The sequence below is a fragment of the Theropithecus gelada genome, chromosome 7a, assembly GCF_003255815.1.
Source record: "Theropithecus gelada isolate Dixy chromosome 7a, Tgel_1.0, whole genome shotgun sequence".
Lineage (NCBI taxonomy): Eukaryota > Metazoa > Chordata > Mammalia > Primates > Cercopithecidae > Theropithecus > Theropithecus gelada.
The window spans coordinates 7,533,117-7,557,977 of NC_037674.1; the positions used below are offsets into that span (position 1 = coordinate 7,533,117).

General features: G+C 49.0%; 1 protein-coding gene across 4 annotated transcripts in view; it reads right to left on the reverse strand.

The window, feature by feature from the left end:
• Positions 1–24,861, reverse strand: part of APBA2 (amyloid beta precursor protein binding family A member 2) — a 231,806-nt gene that overhangs the window by 20,810 nt on the left and 186,135 nt on the right. For 3 of the 4 annotated variants that reach the window (XM_025389991.1, XM_025389993.1, XM_025389992.1), the window contains 4 exons: positions 21,991–22,071; positions 20,884–20,920; positions 3,782–3,927; positions 2,690–2,725 (listed from right to left, as the gene is read on the reverse strand). In XM_025389991.1, the coding sequence (XP_025245776.1) occupies positions 2,690–2,725; positions 3,782–3,927; positions 20,884–20,920; positions 21,991–22,071 (300 nt within the window). The remainder of the gene's footprint in view (positions 1–2,689; positions 2,726–3,781; positions 3,928–20,883; positions 20,921–21,990; positions 22,072–24,861) is intronic. The other variant, XM_025389994.1, reaches the window with a different exon arrangement.

Here is a 24,861-nt window from a genome sequence, read left to right on the forward strand (position 1 = left end):
TGACCGAGATGGGGTGGGATGCCTGGGTCTGTCGCCACAGCCCCTCCTGTCAGTGGCAAGCACGGCCCCTCTGGCCAACCCCTGTGGAATTTATAGACTCAGGCTACATTTCCTGGATTTGGGATTCTAAGTATCCTTAAGAAATGGGGAAGACATTTTCAGAGGAGCTGAATGAAAATGTCAGCCTTTCCTTCTGATTTAAACAGTCACCATCATGTCCACCCCACAGCAGCCTTGGGGGACTGAGCCCTGGGGCTGGCCTGAGTGCTGTCCTCACAACGACACAGAGAAGCCAAGAGACGTGCCCCACAAATGGCCTCATTCATCACCTGTAGCCACTGTAGCATGCCTGCCATATGGCTGTGAGACAGGTTTCATGGGCTCTTCTGAGCTGAGTGAACTCTTCAGGGTCTGCCCCAAACTAGAATAGCCTTTCACTGATTTTTACATTTGTAAGAATCCTAATTACCACTGCACAGTGGCAATGAATTTCAAGTTCTATTAGTTTGCCCACCGAGGTGAATAATTCTCCATGGTCACTGGGGAGCCCAGGGTGGTCTATCTTCCATCTCAAAACGGCAAAAACTATGATTTAATTATTCACTAGAAAATCTGAAATAAGAAATCTCCCTGCTGACAATTCCTCAAGAATTCTGAGTTGTAGAGAGGCCCGGTATTGTAATAATAAAAGTGTATTTTAGCTCAATTTTCAAGGGAAAGGGTCTTTTGGGCTTTCTTTGCTTGTAACTCATTAGAAAGAGAAAGGAGTTGAAAGAAGTGCAGCTGACAATCTGCAGCCGTGGAGGAACTTTTTCTGTTTTTAAAAATTTGGTTACATTCAGCATCAGCATGCATTTAAAGGTTATATTCATGGATTGTGGCTCAAAATCCTCTTGCTAAAAAGTAGGTCAAGCCAGAAGTAAGTGAGAAAAGTTGCAGGTGGACCTTGGCATTAGTGACAATTGTGGAGGAAACCTGAGGCTGGGATCCCTGGATGGGAGAAGAGGGGCAGCCTGAAGCCACCCAGGCTCGAGTGGAAACCATCAGTAACAGGGCAGGGAGAGGACACCCGTCATCCTCCTTGGCGGAAGAAGGGAGGGTGTCAACAGTACGGATCCTACAGACACCAGAGAACAGGCCACAGGGTGGGCCTCGGCACATCTGTGGATGGGGGGCATGACCTGCAGTCATCCGCACGGCTGTGGCCGGGCCAGGAAAGGGGCCTTCAACAATGACACTGAGCATCCCACTTTCCAAAAAGGAAGAACAAACCGTAATTCAATGTAGTCAGGCGGCCGCCTGGCTGGCCGCAGAGGGCTTTCTGAGCTGGGTCTGCCTGTACCAACCCCTCCAGAGGCGGCAGTGACTCTGTAGGATTGCTGGACCTGCAAGTCCCAGAAGCCGGCTGCAGTCCGTACGGACTCCCTGCTCCAGCTGGACCAGGAGGCTGCAAGCGAGGGCCCCTCTTTTTTGGGAAAAGCACACCCCAACTGCAAGTCTGCAGTGTTTGGCACGTTCTGCCTTGCTCAGAGGAAATCAGCCTGGGAAGAGGAGCATGAACACCATCGTTCCCTTGCTCCTGAGCAGAATCAAAGGAGACGCCACTGGGCAAGAAGTAGACATCCTAGGTGGACCAAAGTAGACGTCCTAGGTGGACCAAAGCCTCGCTGCAGAAGAGGGAGTCCCTATGTGGGGTCTTCTGGCCACAGTGCCAGACAATGGCATTACTTCAAAGCAGGGAGGGGGAACTAAATCTCCTGCTGTTTAAACAGAAGAAAACAGTGGGCAACAAGCCTTGTGACACCAACTATTTTGGTATTTTCTGTATGAGGCGGATTGGAAACGCTCTAGCATTTACTAAATGACCAGGTGACAAACAAATGACTCAATGTCAACCCATTTTTAAAAGTCTGCCAGTGTTTCAACACTTACTTTCGTGTTTTTCTTTCTTTTTTTTTTTCTTTAAAAGATAGGGTCTCACTCTGTCGCCCAGGCTGGAGTGCAGTGGTGCAAACACAGATCACTGCAGCCTCGACCTCCCAGGCTCAAGTGATCCTCCTACTTCAGCCTCCCAGGCAGCTGGGACTTCAGGCATGTGCCACCATGCCTGGCTAATTAAAAAAAAAAAAAATTGTGGAGACAGGGGTCTCACTGTGTTGCCCAGGCCAGTCTCAAACTCCTAGGCTCAAATGATCCTCCTGCCTCTGTCTCCCAAAGTGCTGGGATTACAGGTGTGAGCTACTGCACCCAGCCCAAAAACTCATTTCCAATAAAGAAAGCCCCACACGGGCAAAGTGTACTACTCACCCTCCTGACTTAGTAAATTAAGCGCAAGGAATCTTTAGCTATCAGAACAATTCAGTGATACTGCACAGGAGGCCCAGGCTCCAGCCCCACCACGCTGCCATATCAACTGAATGTCATATCAATTTAAAATGTCCACGTAAAACAGGAACATCGGAGATGCTAAGAAAGAGGAACTAATAAATCCTTCCAAAATGGGTGGTTAAAAAAATGAAGTGTCTGTGGTTTCATTTACAAACATCTAAGATTCACCCACCAAGGCACGAGGAAAAGCTGCTTTGCAACATTATTTGGATCCCCAGGACAACCCCCCGGCCCCCACCGCCCAGGACAAGCCATGGGAACACAAGCAAACACTGTCCCAGGGCCTCAAGGCCCTACACACCGCTTTTTTCTTGATCTTAGCAGCCTTCTGCATCCTCTGAGAGCATGGAAGAGAAAATAAAAACAGGTTGGCACGGAGAGAAGGAAGGTGTGTGAGGTTATGCCACTCTGGTGGTTGACGCCCCCATACTCAGGCCTGGTGCCTGGCAAAGCCCAGCAGGGACGGGTGGACAGCCACTGCCCACTTCAAGCACACACATTGACCAAGAGAAGCCCACACAGGTGTCCTTGGAGTGCTAAAAATGACTGCCAACCACCCCATCTACGGAGGACAGGAAAGATGGCATCTGCTGGCAGGAAGGCAAGCTGAGCTCCAGGCAGCGGAGCAAGGCAAGTGTCTGGGGTGGGAGGGCCAGGCCTCTGCTGAGGGGCACTGGCCAGCAGGGCTCAGCACTGCCCTGGGTTACCTGGCTTCCTCCTGCCCACCCCGGATGGCCTCATGGTGCTCCTCTGCTTCTGTTAGAGAAGGTTGTATATGGTGAGGGCTGGGGAGGAGGCTGTCCCCATTTCTCACCCCTGGGCTGGTGGGCATCTGCAGATCTTGTCTTGCTCAGAGAGCTGAGACCTCAGATGGCTGCGCCCCCTTCCCCCGACCCCATTTAGTTTTGCTGATGTGGTCTCATCTTCCCCTTGCCCGGGCTCACCCAATGTTAAAAACCAGACAATCCAAAGAGCACTCAGAGCTACAAGCAGGTCAAAGTTTTTCTTGAGGTTCTGAATTTAAATAAAACGTGATATATTTTCCCCCCTTTCTGGAAGCACTCCGAGTGGCACTAAAAATACACGTACTGTGGAACTGGGATTTGGGACTGTTTTAGGACTAGAATGCTTTGGAACGATGATCTTCAAAGGTCATATTTCTGGGATTCCGTGGGCCTCCTGTTAAGGAGCTGGTTGCCTCTGCCCAGCCAGCTTCTTCCCCGCCAAGGCGCAAGCCTCCCTCAGCCTCGTTGGCACCTAGGCCACTCCTGCTCCCTGTGCCGAGGGCTGTGCAGTCAGAGCTGGAAAAGGGCCTAAGCCCTGCCACATTCCCTCCCACCAGTGCCCCCCAAAGTGTGTGGGCATCCCTGAGGGGCCCTGGAAGCACCTCTACCTTGACCCGGCTGACGGCCTCCTGCGCTTGCATCATTCTGATGTTTTTGGAAGGGTTCCGTTCTGACAGCAGCTGGGTGGACCCCAGGTAATTGGCAGCAAAGATGATCCCATCGATGAGGTCTTCTGGTTCACAGGGTCCTGGAACTGAAGGAGGGCACAGAGTCAGAGTCTTCCTAGAGGAGAAGTCCCCTGAACAAAGGGCTTGCATGCCTGGCCATAGCACAAGGAACACGGCAGCCAGGATGCAAAACAGAAGGGCCCAACCATCGCGATCTGCAGCCAGCCACGGGCGGCCGGTCTCTTCCCTCACTGGCCCGTGCTGCAAGTAACCGCACAAAATCAACACGTGGGCCAGAAAACTCTGCACAAACAGTGTCAGGAGGACAACGCCAGGATTCCAGATGACTGTCACTCAAGGTGACAATCACAGGCTGCAAATCCAGAAGGTGTCACATCCCAAACACGACAGCACTTTCCATGCTTTGCCCACAGCCCCGGAACTCATGCTGGTGACCTGACTGTGCCCTGGGCTTCTCCTTGGCCGGTCCCTATGCATCTGTCCCACGAGGCTCCTGCCTGTCTGTAGCCTCTCAGGACGCCCGTGTAGCTCCTCACACCCCTCACACCACAGGCCCAGGCTTGGCAACATCATGCTTGTTCCATCTGCTGCCCCTAGACCATCGTGGCCCAACAAACCTTCCCGCCAGCCACAATGGAAGGTTCTACCTCTGCAGTGCCCAAACACAGGAGCCACTACCCACATGAGGCTTTGAGCATTGGCACTGTGGCTCCTGCAGCCGAGGGACCGGACCGTTTTCTTGTATGTAATTTTAATTAATTGAAATATAAAGAGCCACATGTTAGAGCCACATCCAGCCGACCCCCAAGTCCTGTGCACGTTGCCCACAAACCAATCTTGAGTGGCTCCTACGCCAGACAGTAGGGCTCCAGCTAGGGGTGGACAAACCTCTCCTGTAAAGGGCGAGACGGTATGTGTTTTAGGCTTTGTGGTCTCCGTTGCAACCATTCACCATTGTACCTGAGGTGCAAAGGCAGCCGGTGACAATATATAACAGAGGAGGTGTGGCTGTGTGCCAAGAGAATTTTATATGCAAAATCAGGGGGACACGAGGATTTGCCATTGGGGCTGCAGTCAGCCGACCTCTGAGCTATCCTAGACCATGGCTGGGTTGCCTCTCAGACCCATTTTGGCCACGTCACCTGCCTTATCCCTCCTGACTGCCCACCTCCTGGCCAGAGCCCTTTTCATCGGGGATTTTGGCCCTGGCTTCCTGGCTCCCCTCCTGCTCCAGCTGGCCCTACCCTGAGTCCCTCCAGCATCATGGGCCCAGCCATCCTGCGCTTCCCCAGCCCTCGCTGCCAGTAGCCTCCTAACCTCTTCCCTCCCTCAGCCAGCTGATCCCTGGTCTCACCTCTAACCCATTCCGTTAAAATCATTGACTGGCCCAGTTTGGGTGCCGCCATCCACCACCTCAACATCTGCCCAGTATCCGCAGCTCCCTGACCCCAGTCCTGTGCATCTGCCCCCGGTCCTGTGCGTCTGCCCCCGGTCCTGTGCGTCTGCCCCCGGTCCTGTGCGTCTGCCCCCGGTCCTGTGCGTCTGCCCCCGGTCCTGTGCATCTGCCCCCAGGAGTTCAGCAAATCTCCAACCTGTTTTCTCTGGACCTGAGGCTGGAAAAAGCTGCCCAAGAGGGCAAATGAGTGCTATGGTAAATGTATTGTAAATTCCTGACCCCAAATGCCCCCAAACACCCTCACAACTCTCATCTGTCTCTCTGGGGAGCTCAGCCTCTTCCTCCGTGCAAGAGCTACTCCAGACTCCTCCACTGCCTCAAACTCCGGGCTGCCCCTCCCTCGCCTGCTCAGACAGACCAGGTGGGGAGCTTTGCCTCGGTGCTCAGGCCACTTGGCCTCCTTCCTGCTTTCCTGGGCAGTAGTGGGTCTCCGTGCCCCTGGGGTCAGAGGATCACCTGTGTTCCCAGCTGTGTCTCCTCACAGGACCGCTCTATCCCTCCCCTGTGCACCTGAGTCCTGTCAATGGCGTCCTCCCACGGCTTTTAAATATCCTCCAGTCACCCCTTGCTCTGGAGCTGATAAACCTCCTTCCAGCTGGGCAGGGTTGCAGGCACCAATGTGGGGGACTGCGGGATTCAGGGGTGACACCAGGGGAGGAACCCCCGCCCACCTGTCCCTCAGAGGGTTCACTGGGGCCTGTCACCAGGGGAATCAGAGGCAGCCCCACAGAGGGAACAGGATCCAGCTATCCCAGTGCAGCACCCCCACCCTAGCCTGAGGCTTCTTCAGAGTGAAGGATGCACGTCTGCCCAGCTGGGAGGCTTGGACAGCATGTATGACAGCCTTGGCTGCCACAGGCTCGCCAGACCTCCCCTGTGCTCCCTTTTATGGCATCCGGCTGTGGGGCTGGGAAGGCTCCCGGCGCCTGCGGTAGGCCCGTTTCTACTACCTCACACCACCTTGCCATCCCCAGTGAGCATGGCTCAACAGGCACCCCCCAGGGAAGCCCCAGTCTCCCAGCGGCGCCCAATGCAGTGGCTCTCACTGACCACAAGATGGCATCATTTTGTTCTGCAGGAAAGCTCTGGTTCTTCCAGGCGCCCCAGGTACCCCAGCCTCACAGCCCCAGCAGGTGACCAGGGCCTTGGGCAAGTGTCCTTATGTCCTCTGTGGCAGGGGCTGCCTGGCACCCTGTTGGCCCCAGGCCCTGGGGAGGCTGGGAGGCCAGCCTTCCCTTTGGAATCTGACTCCTACCTTCCCAGGCACAGCCCCCTGGCTTCTCCCTCGCCAGCCCCCAGGGTGGCCCTGGTCAGCGCACCAGACCCTTCCAAGGTTCACATTTCCGTGTCAACCCATGTCCTCGAGTGGATTTAGGGAAGACTGGCCTCGTCTCCCCCTGAAGTGAGCATCACCAGCTCTGGGGCCCATCTGGGCACAGGCTCCTGAGGGTGAAGGGTACCCCATCCCAGGCAGGGGGTCACCGCTGGCACCCAGGATGCCTGCTTCCAGGACGAGGCCAGTGAAGCAGTCAAGGGCCTTGCTGCAACTCCAGCCACCACCCACCTCTGCGGGGGGGCCTTCCACGCCTGCCTCGCTCTTCTGTTCAGTGGGAAACAGTTGAGCCCACGGTGGCCCCCGCCTCCTGCCTCCCACTCACGTGCATCATGGGAGGAGAACCCAGACCCAGAGAAGAGTCCAATGGGGGCGGCACGGTGCAGGGCGTATACCACATTCACAGGCACGGCTCTCGACATCCGCAGGAAACGCAGAACCCAAATCCAACAGCTTCACTAGAAAATGAAAGCAGCTAGCCCCACATGTTTGGGTAGAAATTGCTGTTATTTTGCTCAAGTCTTGCACTGACCCTAAGCTGAGACCACCAGAGGGAGACAAAATGACAAGAAAATGAAGATACAGGTTTAAGGATCTTGTCTCCCCAGAGAGTGACTTCTCCTTTTCACACTGTATATCTCACTCACATAGGCGTATGCACAGTGTATCTGCACAGTCTGGAGAAGAATAAGGTGCTCCAGGTTCTCCCCTGCCAGAAGAAGCCTCTGTTTGAAACACCGCTTAGGAAAACCCTAGGCCCTCTGGACAGGGAAGGGGATGGGAGTTCCACAGCTTCAAGCCTGAGGGTCTCCACTCCTGCCACCTTTGGAGAAAATTACCCTGAACATGGGTGGTGGACAGAGCCTTCTAAGGCACCAGTGTGGCCCCAGGGGGTCTCATTAGCTCCAACACTTGTCCCCGCATCTCCTGGGGGTCTGGGAGGGGATGGCTGAGTGGAGCTGGATCACAGGTGTACGTGGGAGTGTTAGGGGTGCATCCACAAGGCTTGCTGCTCTCGGCAAAGGCAGGGAGTCTTGGAGTGCAGCCCTCACGTCCAACACACCAGACCTCTGTGCAACAATGGCACAGTTCCACCCAGTCCTCAACCACCCCATGAACCGATCTCAGGGTCCCCATTTTACAAATAAGGACCATCAAAGTGGGTCACATGGCTGTGCCCAAGTTCATTGTCGTGAGTTCAGGGGCTCAGCATTTCTGAACCCACTGTGTGAAGACCAGTGTCAAGACAGAAACATGGAGCTCACAGGCTACACAGTGAGGCTGACAGCAGTCCCACAGCCACAGAACAAATGCATCGGGATGGGCCGTGGTGAATGCTGGGAAGGGAGGCTATGGCCCTGGGAAGGAAGGGACGGGGGAGCCTGCTCTGATGAGGAATTTGGGGGTGGCTGCCATTTAAGCTGAGGTCTGGAGGAGCAGAAGGAATCAACAAGCCACAGGCAAAAGGAGGAGAAAGCTTTCCAGGCTGAGGTGGGAGCAGGTGAAAGGCCCTAGGGTGCAGAGACAATGGCACCTTAGAAGAGCTATAGGATGTCTGGACTGGAAGCCCAGGGGGTGGGCCAGCAGCTGAGACAAGTCTAGGGTAGGGGGAAGCGCTGGCCAGATGTGAGGACCCTGGGACCACAGGTGACAGGCCATAAGGACTGTCACTCCAGGGTATCCATCAGGGAAGTGGCCCAACTACTCCTTTAGAAATGAACTCTGGCAGAGGGGCAGGCAGCAGAGAGGAAGAAGGGAGAGCAGCTGAGAGGCTACTGTCGCCATCCCGGCACGTGAGTGGCAATGATGGTGTGGACCAGGGTGATGATGGAGATGGAGAAACAGCAACAGATGGGGATTTAGGGGTCCGTCAACAGGACGGGAAGTTGGACTGGAGTCTGAAAGAGGATGAGGAGGCTAGACAATGGTTGCACAGCTCGATGGAGAGACCTGCCCCTCACTGAGAAGGGGTGCCTGGGAGAGGACTGAGCTTGGGTTGGGGACTCCAGGCAAGTTTACTGGCAGGAGCCTGGATGCTCAGTAGGTGGCTGGACTCAGGAGTCCTGGTTAGAAAACAGGTTTGGGAATGAACCATCTGCAGGTGCCAAGTGAAGCTGCAGGCACGGATGAGTCTGCAAGGGAAGGTCATGGGCAAGGGGGCAGGATGCAGCCTCAGGACTCTGCTCTGCTAAATACCAGGAAAAGAAGGGGCTTAGAAAGGGAGACTTGCCCGCCTGCGCCCATGCTAGCAGGAGGTCAACTACAAGGAGACCTCGTGTATTGGGCACAGTGTCAAGGAAGTCAGCTGTGACCTCAAAGAGCTGTTTCAGAAAAGGCGGGGCAGGAGCCAGAGAGGGGCTGAGAGGTGCAGGGGAGGTGCAGGCAACGAGGCAGCCACTCCCAGATTCCTGTTGTGAAGGAAAAGGGGCAGGTAGAGTAGGGGGTGTGGATAGATGCAGGGTGGGGCAGATGTGGTCAAAAGCCAGTGGAGGGGCGAGTGATAGGGACAGGAGACAAACGACATCGGATCGTGTGCGGTTCCAAAGTGCAGATGGGACCTGGCCTCAACTGGGAGGAGGGGCTGCAGCTGTAATGGGGCAGGACAGGACTGGGAGAGGCGAGCCACCAGATCAGCAGGAGAGCCTGCCCCTGGAGTGCCCCCTGGGTCTGGACTGGGGAGAGGAGGCAGGAGTGGGTGAGCATCACAGTTGTGTAACTGGCATCTCAAGTGAGACCTGCTGCTGCCGAGCTAAGGTGTGGCCTCCAGGCCCGACTCTCCGCTACTGCCAGGGCCTGTGCTTCAAGAAGCCCCCATAGAAGGTGACCCTATAAGGCTGATATGAAAGAGAAGACACCATTTGAAAACCACACCTATGGACATTCACCAGGGAGAGGCCACACCTGGGCCTGCAGCACAGGGTTTGTCACTGATAAAAGAGATTTGGGGGTTCCACGGTGTCGAACTTGAGACTCCCAGTGAACAAGAGTAAGTCACTGGCTGATAGGAGGAAGAGAAGCCACAACAGAGAGTCAGGGAAGGAAGGTCAAAGTCAAGCTCAAGACAATGCAGAATTGCCCAAGACAGATCCTAACCCTTGCAGCTGGGAGGATGACTTCCAAAAAAAAGCATAATAAATAATTTGTTTTTAATGGCAAAAACAGGAAAAAGCACACGCATAGGCGCTTCACTGCAGCAGCACTATCTGTAATAGCAAAACCCTGGAAACTGCCCAAATGCTCCTGAATAGGAGACATCTATCCGCACAGTAGAGTTCTACAGAATATCCTCTCCATGCTCCTGTGAACAGCACAGAGCTGTGGCATCACCGCCAGGGTTTAGTGTGAAGTGAAGAAAGCAAGATGGACATGCAGGGCTCTACTCCACTACCATTTACCTAAGAAAGGGGAAGATATGCTTACAATAAAAATAGGTAAAATGCTCAAAATGGTCACCTACACAAAGGAAGAAACTGGGAGGTGGGGGGACAAATAGGGGAAGAAACTGACCTCTCTGCATACACCCTATGTTGTTTGTTTGAATTTCATACCATGTAAGTATTTTATATAATTACAAAACAAAATTAAATGGAAAAAGCAAATTCGAAATAAGAGAAAAATGAAATAAATGAATCTAAAAGTGTATCCAGTTGTGATCTATTCCAAAATATTTTGAAACACAGTCGTCTGACTGTACATCCCTTGTGCGATGTATTCTAAAGACAAAAGTAAATGCAAATAAATTGTAATCTGTATCTACAATCATGTGTCCTTGGCAGTGTTGGTATTGTTATTCTGAGACCGTTGTAAGGTTAACGGAATAAAACCAATGCAAAATTATGCCGGTGTCCTTGAGAACAGGAATTTGGGGCACAGGAAAAAGAAACTACAAATGTTAGAACCTATAAACCTGACAGTATCATTAGGAATCATGACGTTATTTTATCTTAAAAAAATATGCTGTGTATTAGTTATTGTTGGCTGCATAACCAATGACTCGGGAATTTAGTGGCTTAAAACAACAACCATGGATTCTCTGAGAGTTTCTGTGGATCAGGAATCTGGGTGTGGCTTAGCTGGGTGACTGTGGCTCAGGACCTCTCATGTGTCACAGGCAGCGAGGTACTGAGTGGTGCTGCAGCCATCTGAACACCTGAAGAGGGGTCACCCACTTCCAAGTTCTCTTACCAGGCCATTGGCCAGAGACATCAGTCCTGTGCCACGTGGGCCTCTGGATGGGGTAACTGCCAACCACACCAGGCTAGCTTGGTTCCTTCAGAGGGAACAAGTAAGAGAGAACAAGAAAGGGCAAGTTGAGAGAGAAGCCACATCTCTTTGTAACCTGATCTGGGAAGCCATATCCCATCACTTCTGCCAGATTCTATTCAATAGAAGCCGTCAATAGGTCCATCCCCCACACGAGGGGAGGGCAGGACTCACGGCCATGAACCCCAGGAGGCGGGGGCCCCTGGGGGCCATTTAGGAGGCTGCCTTCCACACAGACATATACACTCTCACCAAATCTACAGCAATGAGCAACCGTACTACCCAGATTACAGTCTCTAAATGTTATTCCACAGGGCTCCTCGGAGAAAGAACCAACTGGCCAGACCTGGGGCAAGAAATATTTAAGATGATTCTGGAATACACGAGAAAGGAAGGAAACAATCAAAGACTACTGGGTTTACATTGATGGGACTCAGAAAACAACCTAAAGAAGCTCCTATTGGCCATAGAAAACTTGAGCACCAATAAGCATGGTAACAACACAGAAAACACACCAACGGTGCTAACAACAACATACACAACCTCACCGGTTGTCTTTTAAAAGCTGTTGGGGAAACTCATTAATTTTTTTTTTTTTTTTTTTTTTTTTTTGAGATGGAGTCTTGCTCTGTCACCCAGGCTGGAGTGCAGTGGCACGATTTCAGCTCACTGCAAGCTCTGCCTCCCAGGTTCACGCCATTCTCCTGTCTCAGCCTCCCAAGCAGCTGGGATGACAGGTGCCTGCCACCACGCCTGGCTAATTTTTTATTTTTAGTAGAGACAGGGTTTCACCATGTTAGCCAGGATGGTCTCGAACTCCTGACCTCGTGATCTGCTCATCTCGGCCTCCCAAAGTGCTGGGATTACAGGCGTGACCCACTGTGCCTGGACAGCTCATTAATTTTTAAATTTTTCAGTAAAGAGAAGAAATCAAGCATTTAATCTGCTTTTCTTATAAGAATCATATTCAGGGTAACCAAATACTTGAGGGAAAGTTTCTCTACATAGAATTCCAGCTAACTAATGAAGAAGAAATGATGAAATTAGAACACTACCATTTGGCAACTTCTAATCAATTACTAGATCTAGACAATGATCATCAATGGTTGCTAATATCACCAAAAAAGAGATGACCAGATATCATGTGCCTCCCAATAGAACGACACAGTAATATGTATGAAAGATTTTGCCCAAACAACCAAACTGAATCTGATCAAGCCTCTATGTCTAAAAACAACCACTATTTTACAGGACACAGAGAATAGAGGAACACATTAAACAGCACCATGAAGATGCAATCAGCAAAATCCACACTGCAAGAAACGCTACAGGATAAATGACAGATTCTTCCACAATAACACCAACAAAAATTTGTAAGACAGAAAAAAGAGATGGATGGACCACCTATAAGAGACGTAAGAGAATTATGAAATGCATTGACCAATCTCAATCAATAGATTTTGTTTGGATCCCCATTCAAACAGCGCCCTTAAACTGGGAAAATGCAAACACAAACGAATATTTAACGGTATAAACAAATATTAACTTTTAGTTGTGATAACGGCATTGAAATTATCTTTTAAAACAGAATTCCTATATTTTAGAGACACAATATGAAATATTTAAAGAGGCTATGATGTAAGATCTGAGATTTGCTTTAGAATAATCTGGGAAAGAGTCAGGGTATAGATTAAATACCACTAGCCATGAATGGGTAAATATTGAAGCTATTTTTTCATATGCTTGATATTTTTATGAGAAAATTAAAAGTATAGATCTTTCAAAAAGGTGTTGTTTTTAGGAAGCCATATCCTACTATTATGTAAAATTGTTACTGCTGTTCTACCCAATCTGATTAGGCAATAAGAAGTAATAGAAAACAAGAAAGGAAGCGGCAAAAATCATTCTTGTTTGCAGATGGTATGATTGCATGCCAGGAAAAGCTCAAGAAAACAACTAAAAATCTATTTTTAAAAAATAAGAGAATTCACTAAGGCAATGGTTTCAAATTTAATACATAAAAATCGATAGCTTTCTTTGTACCTACAAACAGCAACATGTTGAAAAATAATGAAATGAAAGTTGGCATTTAGAAAAACAATAAAACGGATAAAACGACAAGGAGCAGACAAGATATGTGTTGAATTTTTATGAAAAACTTTATTGATGAAAATAAATGAGCTTGAATAAATGGAAAGATAAATCCTTTGCTGCCTAGAAAGACTATGTTGTAAAGCTGACATTTTTTCCCCTAAATGGACAGACTTTAAGCATGCCTAATAAAAATACCAGTAAGAGTTTATAGTGGGCCGGGTGCGGTGGCTCACGCCTGTAATCCCGTGGGCAGATCACCTGAAGTCAGGAGTTCGAGACCAGCCTGACCAACATGGTGAAACCCTGTCTATACTAAAAATACAAAAATTAGTCAGGCGTGGTGGCGCACCCCTGTAATCCCAGCTACTCAGGAGGTTGAGACAGGAGAATCGCTTGAACCCAGAAGGCGAAGGTTGCAGTGAGCCAAGATCGCACCATTGCACTCCAGCCTGGGCGACACAGTGAGACTGTCTCAAAACAAAACAAAACAAAACAAAACAAAAGAGTTTGCAGTGAATAACTAGACAAGCTGGTTTTAAAGCTCCTATGGAAAAATAAAAGTGCAAAAATATCCAGGAAAAAAATCTGAAATGGAATGATGATGGCAAGGTCTGAAAGTAGCCCTACCAGGTAATAAAATGCACCATAAATCCCCAGTAAATAAAGCAGCCTGGGTCTGGAACCTGAATGGACCATCCCTGTAACACATCCAGAAACAGACCGAGACCCACGTGATGATTTGGGTATGGTAAAGGCAGCATTTCAAACCTGCACGGGAAAGATTCCTTGGATAGCTCTGGCATAACTGGCTAGCTATTGGGACAAAATGTCTAAAATGTAACTTTTCCTGTATCCACGCACCAAGATAAATTCCAGATAAATCAATTATTTAAATAATTTAAAATAATATCAAAGTTCTGGAAGACAGCTTTTTATTTATTTGTTTGTTTATGTTTTGAGATGGTGTCTCACTCTATTGCCCAGGCTGGAGCCCAGTGGCACGATCTCAGCTAATCGCAACCTCTGCCTCCCAGATTCAAGCAATTTTCCTGACTCAGCCTCCCAAGTAGCTGGGATTACAGGCATGCGCTGCTGCGCCCAGCTTATTTTTTGTACTGTTAGTAGAGACAGAGTTTCGCCATGTTGCCCAAGCTGGTCTTGAACTCCTGACCTCAGGTGACCTGCCCACCTCCCAAAGTGCTGGGATTACAGGCGTGAGCCACTGCACCCGGCCGACAACTTTATGTTTAAAAATAATCTTAGGAGTGTGATGGTCACACTAACCCCAAAAACTCAGTAAGCTCAAAGGAAAAAGACTGATATATTTGACTAAATGACATGTTTAGCAAAGTAAAAAGCATGCCAAAAGAAGAAGAAGAAAAGAATGGTAAGCTTGGGTAAACTTTTACAATACAAACCAAAGGATTCATTTGCTTTATATGTAAAGAATAACACAAATCAAGAATAATAAGAAACACCCAAATTCTGAATTGCCAGGGGCTGAGAGGTGGGGGAAATGGGGAGATATTGGCCAAACGGTAGAAACTTTCAGTTATGAGATGAGTAAGTTCTGGGGATCCAGTGTGTAGCACGATGTCTGTAGTTAATAATCCTGTATTGTATACTAGTAATCTGTTAAGACAATCGATCTGAAGTGTTCTCACCACACACACAAAAAGGTAGCTATGTGAAGTGATGGCTATGTTAATGCACTTGACTGTGGTAATCATTTCACCATGTAACTTATATCAGTACATTACATTGTATGACTTAAACATACAAAACTTATTTGTCAATTATACACCAATAAAGCTGGGGGTGAAAATCTAACAGAGGAATGAGCACAGGAAACAAATAGGCAGTGCATTGAAAAGAAAAACCGCTTATGAACATATGAAATAGTGTTTGGCTTCACTTATTATGAAAGACACATGAAATTAACAAGACACCTCTTTGTACCCATCAGCCTGGAGCTTCTATCAAACAGCTGGTCATGCAGCGTTGGTGACGGTGTGGGAACCTCATACACCAACTCTCATACATAATCAAAAGCAGGGTACACTGACCCCCTTGGGAAGGCATTCTGCCCAGGTCTATCAGAGTTGGTATGCTCCTGGCCTGTACCCCTGCCATAGCCAAGAACTGCCTCTATAAAAGAACCCACACCCAAACACAAAGGCATAGCCACAAGGCTGTTCATTGCTGCACTGACTGGAAATCTCCTAACAATCGGTCCAAGGGGGCTGGTTAATAGCCCATCCCACATCCACTAAACGGATCCTGTGCTGCCACTTAAATAATCAGACGGACCTATTGCTGTTCCTAAGATATAGCAAGAAATGAAAAAGCTAAGTACAGATCCATGTGGCCAGTGCAATGTCTATTTAAGGAAAACGGCCTATGGATAAGCTGATAAGGGTCTAAGAAATTCACAAGAAATTTAAGTGGCTTCCACTATACAGAAGGACTAGGGATCTGGGATGTACAGGCAGAACAAGAGGTACCGTGGGGATTTCTCATTTTTAACTCCTGCAGCTCTTGGTCTGACACAAGCACTATTCTGAGAAATCTTTAACTACTTCTACTAGTAAATAGAAGTTCGTATTTTAAAACATGACTAATCCCTGTTCCTGCTGACTGCATGTAGTACTGGAGAAACATGATCTTGTTTGTAAAACAAGGAAGGTCATCTGGGTTTTCATAACCCCTCTCTAGAATGCACCACCTCCCTTCTGGTCCCACAGGGTGACCTTCCTCCTGTCCATCCCCCACCCAAATACGCCAAAGAGGAGGAGGTGGGAGATGTCTTCACTTTAAAAGTCTTATCTAAACAGGTTCACCCCAATTGCCTTTTTTTTTTTTGAGATGGAGTCTTGCTCTGTCACCCAGGCTGGAGTGCAGGGGTGCAATCTCGGCTCACTGCAAGCTCCTCCTCCTGGGTTCACGCCATTCTCCTGCCTCAGCCTCCCAAGTAGCTGGGACTACAGGCGCCCGCCACCACGCCCGGCTAATTTTTTGTATTTTTAGTAGAGACGGGGTTTCACCGTGTTAGCCGGGACGATCTCGATCTCCTGACTTCGTGATCCGCCCGCCTCGGCCTCCCAAAGTGCTGGGATTACAGGCATGAGCCACTGCGCCCGGCCCCAATTGCCTTTGAAGAGCAAACTAAGTCGCAGATCCCATCTGCCCACTGTATGAAACCAGCAAAGCGGCTTTACCACTGTGAGGACCCCTGAGAGAAGGAAGGCGTGATAGGTGAGCTCAGCTCCAGGTCTCAGGAATGTAATTTCTATGCCTTCCACATGAGCCGCATGGAGCTGGAGAAGTTGATGAGCTATAGACAGGCTGTAAAGGACCCCAGGACTCTGAGGCCTGGCAGCATTTTGGCATGAGTCTCAAGATGCTGGTGGGGTGGTGGGTTTCAAAACATCCTCTTTGAGCTTTGGTTGTTAGATTAGGAGAACAAAGTACAAAAAGCAAAGTAAGAGTTACCAGTCTTTGTTATTTTGTACTGAAGCTGCCACTGTTAGGCCCCATTGCTTGGGACTAGCACCAGCCTTTTGGTTTTAATGAGCAAATGTTTACCTTTACAGAAAAGCTGGTTGTTCACATATACTCATCCAGAGGCAGTGACCCTCTAAGCAGCTTGGGCTAGAGCTGCTGCCAGCCACTGCATCCTGCAGGAGGGGACATCCTGAGGGTGGCTTTCAGATTCCTCCCCACGGGAGAGGCAGTGCCTCCCCTGTGCCATCTGTACTTTCACAAGGAGGTTTTCTCTGCAGTGCTAACCTGCCCAGTCTGAGAGGGTCGCTAGACCCCGAGAACTTTCCACAGACAGTGATCGTGGCAGGCCCTTCCTCACGATGCCTCTGCTGAGAGAAGGCTGTGATCCTGAGACTGACAGGGGCCAGCAGCTCTGGCATCTGGAACGTTCCCCTCCACTGAACTCTCTGGCACTTGCATGGTAGGTCTTCTCTAAGTGAAGGCTCTTCCTCACCCTGTGCTGAGGGTCGCCAGGAAGCGCAGCGTGAAGGTGATGAGCTCAGATTCCAGACTGGTTTGAATCCTGGCTCTGCCACTTGCTACCTGGTGACCTTCGGCCCAGGATTCACTCTCCCTGAGCTGTGGATACAGGGATTGTTGAGTTGATATACTTAAAACACTTAGATCTGGGCCTGGCTCAAAGCAAGCACCTGATAGGTCTTACCAATCCCTGGTATATGAAGGCATGGTGGGTAAGGAGGAATCACCTCGGCTAAGAGTTTATGTGTCAAGCACCAAGACGTGGGTCCAAGTCCAGGCTCTGTCCCCCACACAGCCATGGGACCGCACACAAGTGACTGTAGCCTCACTGTGCATCAGTTTTCTAACCTATAGTATGGGGGAAAGTACTTACTGCTCATGTGGTGGTGACCAGGCGACATGAAACAGAGAGATGCTACACAGCGCAGGGAGTGGGACACCAAGCTCCAACGAGGGTTCAGATGGCATCATTTTGTTACTATTATTTTATTTCTCATTATCAATAATTATCTGATATGAAGTAAGGCATAGGCTGAGACCGAAGACTCATGAATCCTCCAGGAACATTTCCCTCCAGGGCAATTTCTCAGACACAAACGGGTTGGAGGAGCTGCTCCTCCCTTACACAGAGGCTTCCCAGGAACTCACACGCTCAGCCTCAGCACCGGACGCGCCAGGAGGCTGGAAGGGCCCGCAGCGGGATGGGGAGTGGTGGCAGGCACCCAGGGCTGATTCCAGACCTGCGCTGCCTTCATGAAAGGCCCAGGATTTGATCTGGCCCACACTAACATCTGAGAGGCTGGTCATGTGACACAGCTCTGGCCACAAAGAAATAAGCAGTGTGCTGAAGAGGCTTCTGGGTCTGTTAAGTAAGGTTCAACGAGCTATTCAGAGGCACGCAGCGTCCTAGGGCTCAGCTAGACACAGGGCTGTCTACTCCAAGGGAATAAGGCAGATGTCAGTTTGCCTCCTGGACTCTCCGGTGGGAGTCCGCGCTGCACCCACACAGCTAGTCTCATGGGCCCCTGGATGGGTCAGCTGCAAAGGTACAAAACTCCCACCAAGAAGGGCACACGGAATCCATCTGGTCTAAGAGTCTTATGCTCCCAGCAGCCAGTATCTCTCACAATCACTCCATGGGTGGGGCATAGCTTCCAGGGTCACCCTCAAGAGACATGCCCAGTCACAAAAGTTACCACTGTGGGAAGCTCAAAGCCTTGGATGCCCTGTCCCCCAAGCATTAGAATTTTTCCATCTAGATACAGTTTATCAAAAAGAGTCACCTCACCATAAGCAATGTTGCCTGGAGACGTAGCTGACACGCTGCCTTTCAGGTTACCCAGGCACACTACGAAAGGGAGCAGACGGCCTGATTCCCATGCAGAGAAGTCGTCACCTCTTAACCCACAGAAAACCTTTGCTTCCCTAATGTCAAGGGGAGGATGTCCAGCTGGTGTGGACTTCAGCCCTTCTCCTTTTGTCTTCCTGCCTAGAAGCAGCAGCAATGGCTGGGGCTGCTCACACACTATGTGACGATGAGGTGACAAGCCTGAAGAGGAGGTCAAGAGATGCAGCAGTGCCGATCCTTACATCACTGAGCCATTGAACCGGCGGCCTCTTGCCTCTGGACTTTTTTTTTTTTTTTTTTTGAGACAGTCTTGCTCTGTCGCCCAGGCTGGAGTGCAGTGGCACGATCTTGGCTCACTGCAACCTCCACCTCCCGGGTTCAAGTGATTCTCCTGCCTCAGCCTCCCAAGTAGCTGGGACTACAGGCACACGTCACCATGCCTGGCTAATTTCTGTATTTTTAGTAGAGATGGGGTTTCACCACATTGGTCAGGCCGGTCTTGAACTCTTGACCTTTTGATCCACCCACCTCTGCCTCCCAAAGTGCTGGGATTACAGGCATGAGCCACCATGCCCAGCCCTGGACTTCTTTATGTAACACACACTCCTCCTATTTGTGCAAGCTAATGTTAGGTGGGGATTTTGATACTTGTACCCAAATGCATTCAAACTGATAAAGGTGTTTAATTTGGAGAAGCTTTTCCCAAATTCATTATATTCTAGGGTTCTGCATCACCATTATGATGATCTCTTCCTGTTGCTGAGTAAGATTTTTGGTCCATAAAGGCCTCACTGAATATAAATGCTGTAATAGTAAGGGATGTTCTTTTGCTTACGTTTTCTATATTTTCATAACAATCAAAGGGCTTCTCTCCTACAGAAGAAACTATAAATTCAGGTTTTCCACATTGGTTCCAGTTGGTCACAGCAGTTTTAGCCCATCTGAATTGGTTTAAGGCATCCGGCCTTGTTTGGATTTGCTTTGGAACAGTCTGAGCGGTGCAGGGAACCAAGTCTTCTGGGATGCCAGGAGCTAGAGTCAGAGGTACCCCAGGCATCCCTCGCAATCCCACTCCCTGCAGATATGAGATTGGTTCAAGGGCCGGGGAATTTAATGTCTAAATCACCTCCTAGTGTGAGAGTTCTGTCCAGATGACACCATGATACACTGAAAAGTGAGCTTCTTGGATCCATGAGACCCTGCCTCACCAGAGCAGTGTGACTGGCAATCCCACCCTGGCTTCCGCCCGCCAAGGAAAATGGCACAGTGATGTACTGCATTCTCCCTGCTCATCAGGGGCCAGCTCCTACACATCAGGAACCCAATCAAACCCTACGAGCGGGAATGCGGGGAGTGTGGTCTCTTCCAGGAATCATCATAACCTGCTGTGGCCTGAAGAAAACCAGTATGAGCCCGCTTGAACCAGATAAAATGTACCTAAAACCACATGTAAACTGCTGGGCAAAACCCATCTGAGCCTATCTGAATTGGTCAAAATGGAACCAAGTCTATCTGAATTGTGTGATATTAATTCTGATGGTTTAAAACAGATTTTCACCCAATCTGAGCAGCATTAAGCCAGCTATAACAGTCGAAATTGATTTGAGCCAGTTAATCCAGTTTCAACCAACTGGAACTGGTTTAGCCTGGTTCAAACTAGTCCTCTAAAGGCAAATTTGGGGGCTTCAGTTCCCCAGGCTTTAGTTGTTTGCTAAAAAAAGAAAAGCAGTATGGGAAGGGCTGAAAGTCATTTATTTCTGAAGACTAATTTACCTTGCTCCCATAAATATTTATAAGAATTAATTACCAGCTTATTGAAAGAATTAATGAAATTCACATTGTTTATTATAACACATTAGCAGGGGCAGGAAACATCCTCCTGGCAAAGAGAGAACTTCTACTGAAAAAGCCCTTTCCTCTGAGGTTGGAGCACTAGAAACAAACCCAGGGGATCTCCTACAGGAGCCCCACAAGGTCTCCGGATGCTCAGCTCCATCAAAGCCAGGCAGGTGTGCTCCCCATCCCCAAGAGTGACACAGAACATACTGACCAGTTTCATTCTTTATCGAATGTTGAAATGCACTATTAACCCCCTCAAAAAGGGTGGAACGGTAAAGAAAAACAAAGGATCTTAAAAAAAAAAAAAAAAAAAAAGCCTGAATTTGAATGCCACCCTCATCAGAAGTGTTAGCTATAACCAACTGCTTATAAAGACACATCTCAATCTATTCAGTCATCAGTGTTGTCTGTGATGCAATTACCAAGGGCGTAATTAAAGGAGACAGTCTACCTTTCCTTGTATCAAAGCAGGCAGATCAGCTGGACCTCCCCTCCCCACTAAGTGGGCCTACACAGTGTTCAAACAGCCAATGGCCAAGCACCTTGCTGGTAGGTAGGCACCCTTTGTAAACAAGCTTTGCAGGCAAATGCCGAAAGTAAAAGCATCATTTGTTTTGAAGTAAAATGCAACTGCCCCTTGAGAGATAAAATTAAAAGTCACTTACCAGCCACAAAACTTGGAAATGATGCCACCTTCTTTGTCTGTTAGGAAAAATGGAAAAATAAAACACATATCAATTGTAAGTAGGTAGCCCCCAAGGTGAAGGCTAAGCAGGGCTGTGATATGTGTCATAATGAGAAAAGCAAACCCTGCCGTGAGTGACGGTGTTCCCAAGATGATATCTTATGTATGCTGATGCTCCATACAGCAAACCAGTCTGCTGCAGGCAATGTGATGTTGGGGAGTGGCCCAAAAGCCCATCGTCTAAAACTTAGGGACCCTCAGACTAGCATATCTTGACTAGAAGGGAGTCTAGAGACCATCCAACACAATGGTGCTCCAAACGGTGGGCATGAGAGCCATCCGGGCACGTCTTTAAAAGCAAGATAAAGGAGACTGGATACCACTCCATCGTTGGCCATCGTTATTTCAACAAAGTTAAACAATCTCATGTAAACTATGTTACCGAGAAAGGGGAAATAACTTCCATCATAGGACTGTTAGTTTATAGGAAATCGTTTGTTAAAACCTGTTGTTGATTTAGAACAGTGGCTCTCAACTGGGATGATTTTTGTTCCCAAAGGGACATTAGGCAATGTCTGGAGATATTTTTGGTTACCACAAATCAGGGGTGGGGATGGGGTAGGTACAAGGATCTAGTGGGTTGAGGCCATGGATTCTGCTCAGCTCCTACAATACACAGGACAGTCTCCAAAACAAAGAATTACCTAGGCCTCAATGTCAATGGTGTCATTGTTGAGAAACCCTAGTTTAGAACATGGTTATCAGACAATGAATAGAATGGCTTTTTATAAAATTAAGAAGTACCAGTGATCCCCCACCCCCACACATACACCATCTGCAACACATGAGCACTCCATGGCACGGTCCTAACAGCAGGGAGGCCCTCTCCTCGCTCCTCCCAGGCCAGCGTGCCGTCACCTCCTCCCCATATGGTGACACCAACTTGGCTTGACCTGGACTCCCTCTCTCCCAGGCACTGGGTGGGATGAGAACATCACGGACTAAGTGAGCAGACCACAACTCAGTGGGTCACTCCATCATTAGATGAGCGTTCCGGCCCAGAACTCTCATCCTTGAAAAAAATTACCTCTGGAATGTTGTTATTGTCAACAGGTCCATTGAGATCAGAGCGCTGCTGCTTCCTTGGCTGCTCCAGACCATTGCAAACCTGGAAATGGGGAAGTTAAAGATCGTGATTTTATATGTTAGAGAAATGCAAGATGCAAAACCTGGATATGCAATATGATACAATTTTGTAAAATGCATGTGTATGTCGGTGTGTGTATAGGTGTGTGTGCAGTCATCTATTTAATTATACTTAAACTGCTATGAACTTAATATTCTATTTTCATACTTCTAAAAAAGTTATTTTAAATCATTTTTAAATTTATCTTTTGATTGCAGTAAAATGCACGTAACATAAAGTTCACCATTTGACCACTTTTAAGTGTACAGTTCAGTGGCACTAAGTACATTCACACTGGTGTACAACCATGGTCACCATCCACCTTCAGAATGTCTTCCTCTTCCCAAAACTAAAACTCTGTACCCATTAAACAAACTCCTCAATACTCCCCAACCCCAACCCGAGCTCCTGCCAACCACCATTCTACTCTCTGTTTCCATGAATCGGGCAGCTCTACGCCCCTCATGTAAGTGGAGTTATTATACAGCCAGTATGTTCCTTTTGGAACTGGCTTATTGCACTCAGCGAAATGTCCTCAAGGGTCATCCACATTGAAGCACATGGCAGAACTTCCTTCCTTTTAGGGCTGAATCACACTCTACTGTGTGTACATGCCGCCTCTTGTTTATCCAGTCATCTATTGATGGACACTTGGGTTGCTTCCAATTCTTGGCTATTGTGAATGGTGCTGCTATGAATGTGGGTGTGCAAATATCTCGAGTCTTCACTTTCACTTCTTTTACGTACATACCTGGAGGTGAAATCACTGGATCATAAGATAATTCTATTTTTCAGTTTTTAAGGACCTTCCGCACTATTTTCCACAGCAGTAGTGCCATTTACATTGCCACCAACAGCGCCCAAAAAGTTAAAAGTCATATTTTAAAAAAACCTAAATACTTGGATGAGAATAAATGCAAAGTAGCCAATCTATTACTACAAAATATAAAATGCCCCAAGTACACGTCATAAGTCTTCTCTTAAAGAAGACACCAAACTACAACTGCTTCTACTTTAATTAATAAAATTTAAGGTTAGGTATATCTTCTCTATTTAGTTCCTTAGATCATTCAGAAGACAGAAGCCAGATCCATAGCCCTTAAATCCCTGTCCAAACCCCAAAGGAGGTTCCAACGCCTGCATGGTAAGTCCAGTTCCAGAACTTTCTGGAAATAAATTATCAAGAATTATCGAGAAATAACAATATGATGATGGCAAGGAAGACACTGATGATAAAAGTTACATTTACCAGCTGGGCGAAGTGGCTCACGCCTGTAATCCCAGTACTTTGGGAGGCCAAGGCAGGCAGATCACTTGAGGTCAGGAGTTCGAGACCAGCCTGGCCATCATGGTGAAACCCTGTCTCTATTAAAAATACAAAATTAGCTGGGCGTGGTGATGGGTGCCTGTAATCCCAGCTACTCAGGAGGCTGAGGCAGAAGAATCACTTGAGCCTGAGAGGCAGGGGTTGCAGTGAGCCGAGATGGTGCCACTGCACTCCAGCCTGGGCAACACAGTGAGATTCAGTCCCCCCCAGTAAATACATACATACATACATACATACATACATACATACATACATACATACATAAAAATTAAAAAAAAACACAGTTACATTTACCTAATTTACCTAGCACCTTAGGGTTTACTAAAACCTTTTGTGTACGTGATGAATATTCTCCCCACTGCTTGACAGGTGAGAAAACTGAGACCCCAAGTGTTGAGCCGGCTTCTCTCAGAGTCAGGTGACGCCACGAGGCGTGGCTGCCAGCCCTGTCCCCCGTCCTAGTCTATCAGTGTCTTGCTCTTTGGTGGAACTCGGCCTCTCTGGGGGCTTGAGAAAAATTAAACCACCTGGGCCCACCCTCCCAGCACTGATGGGGACAGACACGCTGTGCCCCAGGCAGCCGGAATGATTGCTGGCTAAGCCTCCCCTCCAGGATCACAGACACCACTGGATTTCGAGGCAGTGGGAGTGGGGGATGCAGGGAAGCAGGCGCCGGTGCTGGGCGTTAAGGATGGTGAGGGAGAAGGGACAGCATTGCTGCTACGCCTCAAGAAAGCTACATGGGGCTGCCCTTCCTAGAGCTGAGGGGGTGCAGGGGTGCAGCTGGGACTCAGCAGTGCTGAAGTCTGGTTTGGTCCCTGCCTCCCCCGGTCCTGCTGCCCCTATCCCTAAGCCCCATGAGCTCACAGGCCTAGCCAGACCACACCCTGCTGTCCTGGCATGACCGAAGGCCTGGCTCTGGCTTGTCTGGGACTGCGGGCACACTGCCCTGCTTCTCGAAGCCTAGCATCCCAGGAGCAAAACCCATCCTTCCCCCCAACAAGAGGGCTGTGATCTGCCGGGACTCCACTGCAGTAGACCCTGTGCCGAGCAAGCTGAGCAGACAGTGCCGCTTTCTGCAGGGCTGAGACTGGCCCAGGTACCGCTTCCCCTCACCCATCCCCAGCACCGCTCTTCCTCCTATGGCCAAGGAACACCAGGCAAAAGCTCCCAAAGGAGGCAACAAGAGAATCTCGCCTCAGACGCTGCTCATGTTCTCCTAAAGTAAACCTTATTTGGGACATCCCCCAGAGAGCTCTGCTGAGGACACTTTGCTATTTCAAGGTGCACATAGCACACGTTGGTGTTTTACCCACTCATCTGAAAGGTCCCCAACACAGTGCCCTTCTGCATGGACTTGGTTTCCTGAAGCCCTTCCCTGCCTTACTAGTTGCTGGACAGGTGACGGTCATCTCCAAAAAAACCCCAAAGAAATCAACCAGCCA